Source organism: Equus caballus, chromosome 28 (genome assembly GCF_041296265.1).
Source record: "Equus caballus isolate H_3958 breed thoroughbred chromosome 28, TB-T2T, whole genome shotgun sequence".
Taxonomy (NCBI): Eukaryota; Metazoa; Chordata; class Mammalia; order Perissodactyla; family Equidae; genus Equus; species Equus caballus.
Genome location: NC_091711.1, coordinates 47,223,681 through 47,238,773, shown reverse-complemented (window position 1 = coordinate 47,238,773; position 15,093 = coordinate 47,223,681). Strand labels below are relative to the sequence as shown.

Genomic DNA, 15,093 nt, shown 5'->3' with positions numbered 1-15,093 from the left:
TCATACAAATGCAAGAAAAAATATGAATTTTGAAAACAAGGTTTTAAAATGGATTTTCCATATACGGCCACTGTAGCTGAAACGATCAGAACCTTGGACAGCACTGAGAGGGCTTTTTCCTCCAAAGGACTGGTTTTGTAAAAGATTTTAAATGTTAAGGTTCTTCCTCAACTTTTCTGCATTTTAAAATTCTGTCTTAATTTTACTGCCTCTCATACAAAAACTGATTCCTTTCTGTGCAGAACTTACTGGTGATGGACTCTATACTTTTAAAAAGTCTTCCGCCTGCAAACACTGGTGTTTTTGTTCTAACATCTTTGTTTATTCACTCAAGGATAACGAAAAATTATTTAAATAACATTTATATCCCAGGCATTTTTATAAGAGCAACATAATCAATGCCTTCAGAAGACAGTGGACATAAGATACATGTATATAAAATATTAGTTTTTGATTTAAAATTTACTAACTGGTAGCCCAGATGACTTCAATCATTTCTCTAGATCCCATTTTGGAAAACGGACATCTTCCAGTAGTTCCCACAGCCCTGCGGTTGGATTCAGAAGTTACTGAACAAAAACTGCACCTCAATATTAGCTTCCCAAAACAAAATCCCATGACATAAATTAACATGGACATATATATATATAAAATATGGACAAATTCTAATAATGTATTACTAAAATTGAGAAGCAAATATTTTTCAAATACTAACATCCATTGTTATGGTATTAAAAAAAATCATTCTGCAAATATTTGGACTCAATGTCAAGCAGAAAAGCCTTTCCCACTATCTTTTAAAATGAAGCTGGCTAAAAAACTGAACTGCTTTGTCAGTCTGCTCTTGAAAGCAATAATATGGTCACAAACCTTGCTGTGACCATTCTTTCTCTTTACAAATTTTGTAAGGCTTGCCTGCCTTTTTTTTCTTCTAAATGACTGACTGAGGTGGTGACTTAATCCTCTGCAGCCTGTAAAACAAGCTTCTCAGAAGCTCCAGGTCCGCTGGGAGAGGACAGGGAAGCTGTTGTGCTCAAGAATTAATCTATCCAAGGCATCAAAAGCCGCCACAATGCAGCCATCAGCATGTTTTCACTATGCGAGCCCCACATTTCCTATCTAGGAAACACATAACCATTACCCTATTCTGTATCCTCACAAGGCTCTCTTTTATTTATTGGTGTTTGTTATTACATGGCTTATATCGACATGTTTGTGTGATTCTACTGGTGTGCATACATCCATTGAGAGAGGAAAAAAGAAGTGTCTATTGCAAACTTGTTAAAAGGAAAAAGGGACTCCCACTGATTTTTTTCCTTTGGCCTGGCTTCTTTTTAGAAAATAGGATTTTAACTCTTTGTGTTCCAGAAGAGAATGACTTCTTTGTGCATTTTAAATTTTGCAATGGCTTCTTTACTGATGGAATGTCATAAATGAGAGAAAAAGTGTTACTCATAGATTACCAAAATCCTAGAAGCTGACATTTCTTCAGAGTTATATAGAGTACATTAGGTAGCACATGGGAAAACTTTTATTTCATTCTTAACACGCTTAAGCTGTTTTCACAAAGCAATTGAAGTAAGCTTTACAAAAAACTCAGAAGCACTTTACTTTGCAACAATCAGTATTTCTGCATAACTTCTGGTTGGGTTTTTGTTGTTTTTATTTTGGAAGGTTCAACACGAACTGTGCAAAATCTCTAGAAGTTTTAGTTTACTAACATGGCTGTTCAAGAAAATAGTGTTTCAAAGCATTCACAATATGGCCTCCCACTAGAGTGTCTGTTGATTATATTAACGATCTGGGTGGTTACAAAGATTTTAGTGCTCACTTACTCCAGTTCTATCTCTAATGAGTGAGGGGAGAGAGAGACAGACAGAGAGACAGACAGACATAGGTCAAATTAACTCTTGCTGCCCAAAGCTACTTTTGCAACGCCAGTGAAGCCACGGCCAAAACCGAGTGGTGTGCCTTCACAGACTGGTGCTTTCTAAACTGAAGGAGACAGGGATGTAGCTTCCATGCTGTGGCCCTGCAAAGAGATGACCCTATATTACTCCTTCTCCTTTCACAGAGGCATGAAGGTGGGTAAGACGCAGGCTTGAGAAGTCTAGTTCTAGGACGATTTGGAATGAGAAGAGTTAATTGCCCACATGTTCTCTCCATCTCACTCCCTGCTACATTCCAAAGGGACAGGGCTCGGTGACAACATAGCCCAGGACGTAAAATAAAGAGGGAGAGCTCCCTATTCTTCAGCATCTCTCGAATTAATTAACTGGAAATGAGTCTTGTCAATGTTTTGGAAAGGCAGAAGGGGTGAAAAGAAGATCGCTAGAATTAATCACAGTGAGAAACTACTTCAACTGCCTGCCAGAGTTCAGAAAACCCAATGAGAAGAGGCAAATAAAAAGGAACGAAGCTGACTTGCCATCTGAAGGAGCAAATGGAATCCAAGCAAACATCCAAGTCTTTGCCAAATAAGGGATGTGCCCTCAACGAGAAGAATTTATTATCTGCTGCCACAGTAAGTACAATATATTACTTAAACGCACAGTGTATCCATAGGGACAAAGGCAAACCAGACAGTTACGTTTCTAAAGCAAAGAAACAGAATACTCACGTACTTTCACTTTTAAGCTTATATGCATTTAACTCTATTATCTAAAAGATTCATGTTTTCCTGAATTTGTACTTAATAAATCTTCAAACACTTGCAATGTCACATACTGCAGAAGATGAAAAATCCATGAAACAGATTCCAAAAATTCAGATATTTGTCTGGAGAGTTATTCACTAAGAAGAAAAAAGAAACAAAATTGCAGATATAACATCTATTTACAAGAATCATCAAAGGAAAAAAAAACACAGAGGATTTTGGTTGATGGTGAGAAATAACTGAGTGAAACCTGAAACAACTCATTCAATATTATACAAGAAGTTTTACGTTCTTTTTATTGCAGTCAACATTAAGCTATCTTTAAAGAAAATCTCATTCCTGTCAGAAACGTTCAGACCACATAAAAATTTTGGTATGATTTTATATTTCTCCCCTAGAACAAGACTGAAATTTTGACTCTTCTTAGAAAATGGTAGCATAATGCCTAAACAAAGAATTATTTGCAATTAAATTTAGAGCTTTCTTTGCCACTTTAGAAGGCAAAATGCTCCCATTCATGTTCTTACGAAAGAACCTTGTCATGTCCAAGATAATGGGGCAGGGGGAATCGCCATCTACAAGGTGAAAGGAATTACAGCTCATGCCAACACACTCACCAGTGGAGGGGTGTCATTTGTCGATTTCAGAATCAGCTTGTCACCCCTCTTTTCAACTTCAAAACCCATTTTTTTAAGTAGAGATGCGTCTGCCAGCCCCTGCTCCTCCATCTTTGCAATCAAATCTTGGTTTTGACTATTGTCTTCCGTAAGGTTTCGGACGGCGTACACCACCCACTGGGTCAGAACTGGAACCAGAGTGAAGGAATCTGCCAGCAGACTTCCCTGTTTTAGAACTTTCCATGAACATTACTGGAGAGAGAAGAGAGGAGCACAGCAACACTGGAAATCTAGACTCAACTAACAAGTCTTCTTGAGTGTGTGCTATGACTATGCACCCAAAGCGGGAAATAATTAAAAAGATAAAATACATACACATGCACGTGTACATCCAACGTGTGTGTATGTGTGTGATATTCAGCAACTGGCAAACTGGCACCCAGAGGAACTCAACCAGGATTTGTTGAAAGAATGAAGGAGGAAGCAAAGGCTTAGAGTAGCCACATCTGAGGTTTATGAACACAAGTGTACACATGCGTGCACACACACGCACACAGTGGATAATTCTGTTACTGAGTCATCAAGGAAAGAATAAGAGTAAGATAGAGGAGGTCACAAAGATGCCAGGCCAGAATCAGACAAGGAAATCATCTTGTGTAAAGTAAGCCGGGTTATAAACAAGAACTGTTTCCTAGGAGCCACCATGGCATTCCCCTCCGTCTGCATTTTATGGTGAAGCGAGACAGACTCTGAAGAATTGGCTCTGTTAATCTGAATGCTCGTGCTCTCGAGAAGGCAGCTCATCCTCACTGCCTTCTTGTGCCCTGGCCCTATGTAAAAAAAAATTTTTTTTAAGATTTTATTTTTCCTTTTTCTCCCCAAAGCCCTCCGGTACACAGTTGTGTATTTTTACTTGTGGGTCCTTCTAGTTGTGGCATGTGGGATGCCGCCTCAGCATGGCCTGATGAGTGGTGCCCTGTCTGACCCAGGATTTGAACTGGCAAAACCCTGGACCGCCGAAGCAGAGTGTGCAAACTCAACCACTGGGCCACAGGGCCGGCCCCAGCCCCGGCCCTACTTTTAAATGTTCTGCACAGTGTCCTTCACAGCAGACAGAAGACAACTTATAAAAAAGATAGAATCACGGAGTTATTTACTGAGGTCTTTTATTTAGTACCAAGACCTGTGTAAACCTCACGAAAGCATTAAATTGCTACTATACATCTTTCTATCAAAGGTCATAAAAGCTGCTGTAAGGGTCAGTCTTCAGCGTTGCATCCAGGGACACATAAAAGAAGCCAAGAACAGTGGGCCTGGCACTCTCTATCGGTCCAGAGGGACCAAGAAAGTGGAAGAAAACACCTTTTCCAATGCAAAGAGGCCTTCCTGCCCACAATCAGAAGGAAGGGAGCAGGCAAAACAAGTCCTTCCCCTGAGTACCAGATGTTTCCCACACAGGCATTTCTGATGCAGGATAGGGGCATCTGTGCCCCCAAAAGGTCTCAAGTCTTTAGCTGAGAGTCAACGCTTCTGATCCCGACCAGGTTCCCAGCCAGCGCGAGGCTGGTGCCAAGACATTTCCAGCTCCCTCAACCTGAGGCAGGAAGCCACAGAGAAACGCTTCAGCATGCATCAAGCCTGTGGTTCTTTCTTACCGTGTTTGGGAAAGAAAGTGAATCAAACTATTTTCCTAGCTCAATAACCTCAAAGGAAAACAGTAAAAAATGAGCCTGTCCACTAAAGTTAGATGACTGAAACACAGCAAACACGGGCGGTTTTATGTTCAGGACCTGTTTGCTGGGGTTGCAAAAGGCTGCTCCGTTGTCCCTCCAGTACACTCCCAGCTGGTCCGAAATCCTGACAAGGCCTTCCTGGCTCCCCCCAGCAGGCCAGGGTCCCTGAGCGGCCCTCTGTGCTTCCCCAGTCACGGACTTAACTCCGCACTGGCCCTGGCTGCCCGCTGGCCTGCCTCCCTCAGCTCCTCCAGCACAGGGACCGAGACTCAGAAGAGGGCACGCAAACATTCATCGAGTGAATGACCCGGCGGTCTCTGGAGGTTTATCATCAAAACCACTGGTGGTATAAATGACTAACCTTTCCCAGATGGCACAGAATAGGCACTGCTGTTGCCCAGCTAACGGTGATTCTATAACTAGTCTAGGTCTTGGGTGAGGAAAAAATGTTCTCATTTTGCCATTTATCTGCCTTCCTTTCATGATAAAGCCCAGGTCCATTATAAGGCTGTATTTCTTTTCTAGAGACAGAATCTATATAAATATTCAAATGAATAAAACCTAAATTTGAATTTCTCCCTCTTTTCCACAAGCACTGAACCCCCACTTTGTGCCAGTATAGAGAATAAAAATAATGATCCCAGGTTGAGGAAAATTTGCAACATGTTAGTGAATTTTGGATGAAAATTTCATTCCGGATGAAAAATTAGTCGCAGAAAATGATTTTCTGACAATGAGTAATTTTCTGCGACTAATTTTTCATTCGGAATGACATCATCATTACACGAACTCACTTCCTCACTTTTTGTAAGAAAAGGGGGAGGCAGTGATCATGAGAACTGACTGGAGGAGCAAACATTTGAGGAGTAAATTTAGGCAAGAAAATGTATAAGACTGGAGAATTTTAGTTCATGTGTATAACTCCCTAATGCTAAAGGACAGAAGCAAAATGTGTCTTCTTTCTGAAGCTTCCTGGTTATTCACTTCAATATGACTGAAAGTAGGAAAAGAGAAATTCTCATAAACGCATTGAGAGCTCCTGAAAATTGGACAGTTGGCTGGCTCGGTAATCAAGGAATCTGATGCCAGCCTTGTCACTGCCAGCTGCACGTGCAGAATGTCTCTGGAGGAAAGAACCATCATCCAGAGCTTCAAATTATCAAACTGTCTCGGTTACAGGGCAAACAAGATTCTGCCAAATGGTCCCCGCAGACCTCTCTCGCCAAGTGCCATTTCCATCTGAGGCTCCAGCAACATCATAACGCTGGGTGTCATCTCCGTCTTTCCAGATGTGAGCCCCTGACGTGGGACACGCCCCACCCTCACCTGCCCCTTCCCTTCTCATAGGGCATACTTATTCGTCAAGACAGCTAAACTCTACCTCCTCCTGGAAGCCTTCCTGCACTGTGCTGGCTACCCCTTGCACCTGCTTAAGTTAGGCACACCTGCTGTGTTTCCAAAGCATTCTCTTTTTCTAATAGTTCTCATCACATGGCACTGTACTCATCTGTTTACGTGTCTGTGAGATTCTCAAGGGCAGGAACTATGCCTAATTCATCTCTACATCCCCAGCACGAGTCTAGTTCCTGACACAAAGTGGATTATCAATATGTGTCTGCTGACATTATTTATATTTATGTCTGCCCTGAAACCCTGTGAACTCCTCATAAGCAAGTCTGATGTCTTATTCACCCCTCTGTCCTCTGCTTCAAGCATGGTGCTGGGAAATGTTTGCTGGATGTCTGAAGAAGTCACCGCTATCTCCCAGGCACTCTGTGGGTGGGGCCGGGGTGGCACTGCAGTGACCCACACAGGCTGTGCTCTTCCTTTTTGTTCTTGGTGTGGTTTCCTGACTCAGGGCTTTGCAGGGTTGAGAGATTAGATGAAAGTAAACCAATATAAATGCAACCCAGGCAAGGAAGCTGGACTGTGTAAATAAGAGGTCCATGACAACAAAACACCAGGAGAAATCCCACGTGGATGGATGAAAAGGCGGATTGTAATCATGTTCATCTAGGGGAGGCAACTATCACATTCTGTGAAAATACTGTTACGGTATTTTAATAGCATCTCACCCTTAAAGTGTTTGGTAGCTAATTTCTGTAGAAAAACTTACATGATCCCCATTGTATATATAGGAAAAGAGGACCACAGAAGAGAACGAGATTAATGACAACTCCCCTGAGGAGCAGACCCACATGTGCCCAAGCACCTCACCCAGGCACAGGCATTTTTCCCAGCTGGGCCAGCATGACTTCAGGAACAAAATGTGATAGTCAAGAATTTCACAAGGAGTAGATTCTTGGCATAGCCACCAAATGGACAGCCTGATAGAAGCAGTGAAGTCCAAAGCAGAAAAAGCATTTTTGTCTTCTTCCAAAATTGGTATTCTAAGGGCAAAAAGACGGGTAAATGGAGAGAGTGGCAGGGGCTGGGAGAAGCACGGCCACACCACCACATTGGAATCAACTCCTTTTCAGTATCTTGAAAATCAGAAATAACAAATGAACAAACCTATCCTTTTCAGTTAAAGGTTTACTTCACATTTTCTATGTTGTAAGCGAACTCAATCTTACTTCCTCTTTGGGAGGATGTCATCAAGTGAGAATGCCACGTTCTGCCGTACACTTTTCTCAGGGAGACATGAAAGGTTCGCTCTACATCTCCACCCTAAGTGAGCACCAACATTTTGGGGTTTACACTGTCTATACTACCACACAAACGCCCTCTAATTTGTTCCTATTTCTAGGGAGAATACTTTAGTATTGCTGTCTAAGGTCTCTAGACAATAACAATAATAATAATAATTATTATTAATAATCATTTAAAAACCAAATTTTAATAGCTGTTCCTTTCATAAAATTTGAGTTGAACAGAGAAACACGGAGATGCAGCCCTTAGGAACTGTGTCTAATGCACAGGCCTGGCTCATGAATATGCATGACTCTCCTTGTTAGCGCGCGGTGAAAGGCTGAGAGCCCTGGGTAGCCTGTGCAGACCTAGACAGCCTTAAGTGTCACAAGAAAGATTAAAGCGAGTCCCAGTTAATATTCACACTGCCCTCTTGTTCCCTCTCTAAAGAGACAGAAAGAAAGAAAGAGTGGGGGAGAAAATTAAACATCTTCTAAAGTCTCTAATCCCACCAACACTTCAAGTGCTTCATTGTATGCTCAGCTTTAGAAAGAGAGCTTCTAAAGTTTCCATAGCTACTACAAATAGAAAGCGTGAGCCTGTTTGTTACAAACTGCCTTGAAAGAACCCTGCAACCGGCACTAGAGTGAGGATGCGCCGGGGCCAGCTCCTCAACAGAGCGCTCTGGTGTCTTGAAACAGGCCACAAAGACGACAGTGGCAATAAGCACCTTGAAGCTGCCGTGCGTGGGAAGGACAAAGTGAGAAGCTGCTCCCGGCCCCGAGCGCCTGTGCCACAGCAGCTGTGCGCTGGGATTCAAAGACTTCGGCCCGACGTTGCACCCCACGCGGCCTTGTACAAGCTAGGTGACGAGATGCTAGCAGGGCAGAAAAATGCAGGCTGGGAGGTGACACGATACAGAAAAGAAGCTCCCGACTAGGATATTACTAAGCAGCAGATACGTGCCAAATGCACTTTCAAAGTCAAATGAGCTGAAACATTAAAATTGGAACTATGCGGTGAGAAAGAGTCCATCTAACTCAGAAAGGCAATATTCTTTCGGTTATCAGAATTAGCGATACTGAAAGAGCTGCAGACGACTAGAGCACAGGCAGGCCCTGTGGTGACAGGGACTGTGCTCTGGTCGTTGCTCTATCTTTGTGTCTAGAAGACTGCTGAGAACAGGGGGTGGCAAATTACGGTTCGTGTTTTTATATAGCCATGATTTAAAAAGTTTTTATATTTTTAAAGAAGAATAGTGATTTGTGACACATGAAAATTATGTGAAATTCAAATTTCAGAATCCATAATAAAGTATTACTGGCACACAGCCATGCCCATTCATTTACGTATTGTCTAAAATTGCTTTCATGCTGCAAAGGCTGAGCGGGGTAGCTGCGACAGCAACAGTACTACTGCAAAGCCAAAACTCTTTACTAAGTTTAAATCTTTACAGAAAAGGTCTGCTGACCTCTGGCCCAGAACATGGAGGGCATCAATAAATATTTGTCAAATGAATAAACGAGCTTTTAAAAGTACTGGCACTGAAAAACATACATTATTTAAATTAAAACAATTTAAGCATGTTAAAAAACTTTACTGACTTTTCAGGATATATACGTGTGTATATATATACTTATATGTAACATCTATATAACGTTTTATGTATTATATATGGCCATGGATGTACAATGCTGTATACTTAATATCATATACAATATGTATATAACTAATATATGTACTATATATAGTACCTATATTTAATTTTTGCTTCCAGGACGTATTTTTAAAAATTATTTTTAGACAATGAACCCATTCATGGCAAAGGATTTATGCACTGCCTAGCTTCCCCAAGTATACTATTAGTATGGCCCAGAGCTACGTTAGAAACCTTTTATGAAGTCAGTTTAAGAATGAAAGTTCAATATAGGCAGCCTATTTCATCAGGCTTTCAGAAGCTATGTAACTATCTGCCATGTTATAACAAGGTTTTCCTAAAAATGAGGATGCTTAATAAATAACTTCCGTATCTAAACTAGTATTTTCTCAGACTATGGTAAATTTGCAGAATTTTTCAGAGTGCAAAGAAGTAGGTCGGTTTTAAAATTGTTCTGAAAATGCTTTACATTGCTAAAAAAACAAGACTTCTAAATCTGCCAATCTCTGTCAGCAAAGAAGAAGAAAGCCCTGGACGTGGCACTCTGTCTGCAGTGAGCACATATGCTGGGGGGGGCGCTCCCCCGGTGGGCCCAGCTCTCTGACCCCATCTTCAGGAGTCCTGACCAACCCCGGCCCTGCTCTTGAAATACCCACTTTCTGAGGGGAAAAAAAAGGGGAATTTCCCTAACTGCTGCCCAGGGACCCCTGGGCTTCGCTGAGGCTTCTGCTGCTGGAGGAGGAGGAACTTGTCCAAACCACAGAGGACGTCAGAGTGCAGATGGGGAGGGAGGAAGAGCTCACAACTTGGAGGGGATCTGGAGGGCAAGAAAGCGCCGAGCTGCAGGCAGAGGAGGGATGGGAACTTACCTACGAAAAGGAGAGGGGAGGTGGTCAGACAAGAGAGAGGTCCTCGTGGAAGAATGGTCCTGAAAAATACCATCACTATTCCTTTACAAACTGCCACACGTTCTTCCTGCATAGGTTAACTCCATCTCCAAATGTCAAGAGATACGTGATTGCTTTCATTGTAAAGTTCATTTTACTTCTGCCTTCATCTATTACAATCATCTTTTGCTCTCGACTCTCATTTGCATCATTCAGTTAAACTACATACCTCTCATTCAGAAAATCAGAGTGAAGTCCTTATTGTGCAGAGTCTACACAGGGTCTCCCTGCAGGATGCTGGAAACCAGAGTGTGCTCAATAACCACGACAAACCACCCATTTTGGCTCCTTCTTCCTTCAAACTGTTGGTCTATCTGGTATCTAATTTCCCTCTGCATTTTTGTACTTTAATGTGAGAGAACATCTGTGGCTCAAATGTTTCAGTGTCGTGCTGATAGATACTGTTCTGGGTTTTATACTATGTTTTATCTTAACAGCATTTACAAATAAAAGTATGTGTACCCTGTAATTTCCTAATTAACGGCTAATTGCTAATAATGAAAGTGGTAAAAAAAAAAAAAACCAACAGAAGAGGGGGGAGGAACAAATAATTGCCAGATTTGTAAATTACAGATCACAATCTGAAGAATATAAAATACTTGTATTTACTATGTGCTACAAGAAGGAGCAAAGAGTTTCAGTCTTTATTGAGGGAAAAAGTCGTCTCAGAAACACCACTGCTTTGAAAGCTGAGGCTGCTTCTCTGGCCTCTAACTCCCTGGGGAACTGGAACATCAAAGGAAGTGGTACAAAGACCCAATAAATCACACTGCTGAATTGTGACAGAACTACATAACAGACAAGTGTCAACCAGAGAAATTCTGTCTCTGTGCATAACCCAAATCAGCACTTTCTTAATGATTTTCAAACAAAGGCCACATTCACTGTCCTTGGTACATACACAATTTACTTTCCATAAAGTGACCTTTTAAAGGGAGAGATTAGATATTCACGACTTCATGGGCCTCCTCCCCTCTCGGAAGTCTGAAACATCTTTCCATTTTACAAGGTTCCCGTTTCCTCAGGATCATCACATGGGCATGGGAGAACCACCGCGGAACCACCCGTCCTCAGCCTGGACCCGGCCGGGTTAGGAGCTCTCAGTCCTTTACAAATCCCAGATGTATAAAGCACAAGCATCCAAGACTAGCAAGGCAGAACATGTTGCAGTTGTCAGCACGACTAGTGAGCCTGTCAGCTTGGCAGAGAAGTCATGTGAAGATGACACCCCCCTCCCCATCCAGTCAGTCACCGCATGCACTTCCCACGCCAAAAGCTTGTGTGGCCGAGCGCGGGCTGTGCTCACAGGTACCTCACACCCACGGGGCTTTGGTGGTAAAGGATCCTACAGCACTGAAACTAATTTTGTACATTACATATTCTGGAACCATCTCACTAACCACTTAAAAGCACAACGTGGTGCGACGCAGTCACAGGCTGGCATCCGTGTCACACGACAGGTTCAAGATCAGAAACAACCAATACCACTTCTAACTTGAACCACACTAAAGGGTTTCGAGGCCACGAAGTAGTTCCATTTGAATTTGGGGCAGCACTCCAATGTCATTTCTGAGACTCTAAACAAGCCACTGCATGTCATGTGTTTAGCAGAGTCCTTGGCACATGCCTGCATGTAGCAGACACTTACTAAATGGCATGAAAAATTCCTCTAGAGCCCAGCACGTTGGGTATCCCACCTCTCCAGACTCTCCCTCTCTTATGCCACCTCCCACTCTACTGTCATTGTGTAATTCTCTGACTCCTACAGTATGTGCACTCACCTGCGTGCTGGGAATCCCATCTGAGTTGTTGTAGCTCCTGCCACATACAGAAGTAGGCTTGTTTCGAATATCTGCTGGATGAACGTCCCTTGGTGCCTGGCTTCTATCCACTTATAAGGAGTTGGCACCCCCAGTTCTTCCATCAGATCTGGGCTATAAGTGAGGTGTTATTTAATAAATGCATGCAGATACCCAGCGTTATACCACGTCAGCCCTCACGCTGCAGTGGAGAGTCCACCAGGGAGAGGCATTCTGGATACAGACCTTTTAAAGAAAATACTGCCCCAGTGCCTCAATTTGCATCCAGGGTCACTGTCGGCAGAGAGCTGGCTGAGCTTCGCTGCTGAGATGACAGTAGGAGCGAGTGTGATGTAACCTGAGGTCACTGGGCCCTGCCGACTGAGGAACTCATGAGCAAAAGCCCGTGGAAGCACAGGAGAGACACCCAGGAAGCTCAAGGTCCCGTCTGCCAGGTCAGAGGATGTTTATAAAGTACTCTGTACTCTTTGGGGTAAAGGAATTATCAAATAATAAAGCTGGCTCAAATGAACTTCTATTCATGGAGCACACTGCTACTTTCAATGGAAGCAAAGCTTTGCAAGAGGAATTAACTGAAGTGTCTCTCACATCAGCCAAGACTGTGAGTTTATCTGCATAAAATAACAACAGTAATGACAATAAACATAATCAATGGCAGCAGCTATCACACCTCCAGGACATAAAGTACGTGTTGGGGGCTTTTCTAGGCACTTGTAGAAAGTATTCAATTCTCACAAACCCTCTGTGGTAGGCACTGCTATCCTCAGTCCAGCCATGAGGTAACTAAGCACCAGGAGGCTCACGACTTGTCCAAGACGACACAACCTGAAGTGGTGGAGCCAGGGCTGGGACAGACTCCAGCATCCACCTCATAGCCACCCCACCATAGTGCTTCTAAGCGCTCTCCAGTGAGCACAGTTCAGGAGGACAGACCTCTGGAGGAGGGGCAGAGCAGTCTTCCTTCCAGTCAGTCTGACTACAAGCTTCTAAGCTAGGCCTACAAATGAGTTAAAGGAATGGTAGGTTTTATGATACTTGAAACAGAGTCACCTCTTCAAAGAAATCCTGAAGGATAAAACATGCTTGCAGATACCAGTTAGAGCGACTACCTCTGCAAAACACCTTTGGAAGTAGCTAGAAAACAGTTCAAAATGAAATTAAAATTCGGAGTAAAAAAAGTAAGTAATCCCATCCAAATTACAGAAGATTAGTGTTGGTCTAGCACTAATAACATTCAAAATTAATGAAGCATAGCCAAGGGTCAACAATAGTTTTAAGATACAAAGGCTTAAATGAAACACAAACTGTGTGGAGCTTCTGGTGAATTTTAGACTAGACAAGACTCAGCAGGTACCAAAGAATCAGGGAGCTTTCTTAACTGCATATGCTGGGTGCCTGAGCATCTGTTATCACTGTCCTTGGTCCAAATGTCACTACCCCCTGGGGATGATCAGCTCTACGGGTCACCCATGGCCATGCTTGTTTGCCTCTCCAACTCTCCTCCCCCATGTCCTCCTAGCAGCTCCCAGAAAGTCAGCAGTCAAGAGCAAGTGGGCCTGCAGGTTTGGACACACACAGATCTGCCGATATGTGCCTTTCCCGAGGACTTTCTTCTGTGCTGAAAAGCAAACACACAAGAGTGTGGTGGTTCTCATTCTGTGCCGTCTGCTTCCATTTCTATCAGTAACAGATGAGTTGAAAGTTGAACACAGACCTATAATTCTTGCGTATCCTCATTAAGGGAGGAGCAATGCTGTATCCATTTAAAGTCAACACAACTTTCAGCAGAAATTTGTAATATGCAAATAACTCCAACATTAATTGAAAATAAATACCAATAACACTTCAGACTATTTAAAAGCCAAGCTGGTTGTAGTGGTGACATCAAGTTCTAAAGCTCTTCCTTGACATGTCTCTTTTATTCTAAAGTACTGGATATCTCACTTTAGGGGGGAAAAACCTCATTCAATTATAGAAATCTATCATTTTTAACATGTTTTTCCTCTTCTCTATAAATAACATGCTTCTTGATTCTTATACTGGAATTAGAGCAAGGGATTTAGATATAAACAAAATTAAACTATTAATCACACATCTGAATGTCTCTCCAGAATTTAATCATGACCCACCCACTCGTTTAGCAAACACGAAGGCATTATGCGCCAGGCTTGGAATACAATACCTAATGAGACAGTCAAGGTCCCTGCCCTTGTGGTGTTTACATGCTAGAGAGGAGGCAGGCACTAGACCAAAAACCAAAACCTGAATGGGGTGAGATCACAGGAGGACAGTGCACTGGACAACGATAATTGGAGAAGGTCTCTGAGGCGGTAACACTGAGCTAAGACCCACGACAGGGAAAAACTGGTCATCTGGTGAGTTGGGGAAGACGGCTGCAGGCAGCAGAGCAAGCTGTGCAAAAGCCTTGAGACTAGAAGAAATGACGAGGGAAAATCTCTGTGGCTGGAGTAGAACGTGTGAAGGAAATGGCATGAAGTGAGGCAGAGGTAGGTTGAGGCCAGATCTTTTAGAGATTTTAGGCGATAGGAAGGAGTCTATATTTTATTCTAATACAATGAGAACCCACTGAAAGAGGTGAAGTAGACAAACTCAGAGGGTCTGTTTGGCAGCTGTCTGGAGGGTGGGTTGGAGGGAGGCAAGAGTGGGAATGGAGACCAGTCAGGAGTCAATGATGGCAAGAGTAAGGTGGAACAGGACAGACCTGGGGTCAAATTCCAACTCTGCCATTTCATAAGCTGTGTAACTTTGGGCAATATATAACCTTCGTAATAGGTAAACTTGGACAGGTCATATGTGAGGATGACAGGAGGGGACGTTCATCATGTACCTCATCCAGGCCCTGGCACAATACGCTCAGCACACCTGAGAGGCACAGGTGCTGCCCAGCTCCAGCATGGGGCTCGGGCAGGCCGTGGAGCACCAGGCTCTTCTGTCGGGCACGTGCCTGTACTTCTCTTTGCCTCGGTTTCCTCGTCCATAAAATAAGAAGGAGATAAAACAATTTCCAAATG

At 42.9% G+C, this 15,093-nt stretch overlaps 1 protein-coding gene and 1 non-coding gene across 4 annotated transcripts in view; one reads left to right on the top strand and one right to left on the bottom strand.

Annotated features, from left to right (window-relative positions):
* Positions 1–1,513: 1,513 nt before the first annotated feature.
* The window catches only part of ATXN10 (ataxin 10), a 189,936-nt gene continuing 176,356 nt past the window's right edge, over positions 1,514–15,093 (bottom strand). The window contains exons 11-14 of one of the 3 annotated variants that reach the window (XR_011433568.1): positions 12,287–12,519; positions 12,023–12,175; positions 3,274–3,525; positions 1,514–2,793 (exon numbers count right to left, since the gene is read on the bottom strand). Coding sequence is in view for 1 of the 3 variants with exons in the window: in XM_023631242.2 (XP_023487010.1) it covers positions 2,791–2,793; positions 3,274–3,461 (191 nt within the window). In the remaining 2 variants the exon portion in view is untranslated. Of the gene's footprint in view, positions 2,794–3,273; positions 3,526–12,022; positions 12,520–15,093 lie in introns of all 3 variants that reach the window. The other 2 variants (XR_011433567.1, XM_023631242.2) reach the window with 2 other exon arrangements.
* Positions 5,670–5,808, top strand: MIR9018 (microRNA mir-9018). Its single transcript, NR_128031.1, has one exon. It is a non-coding gene; the product is annotated as a microRNA mir-9018 (primary transcript).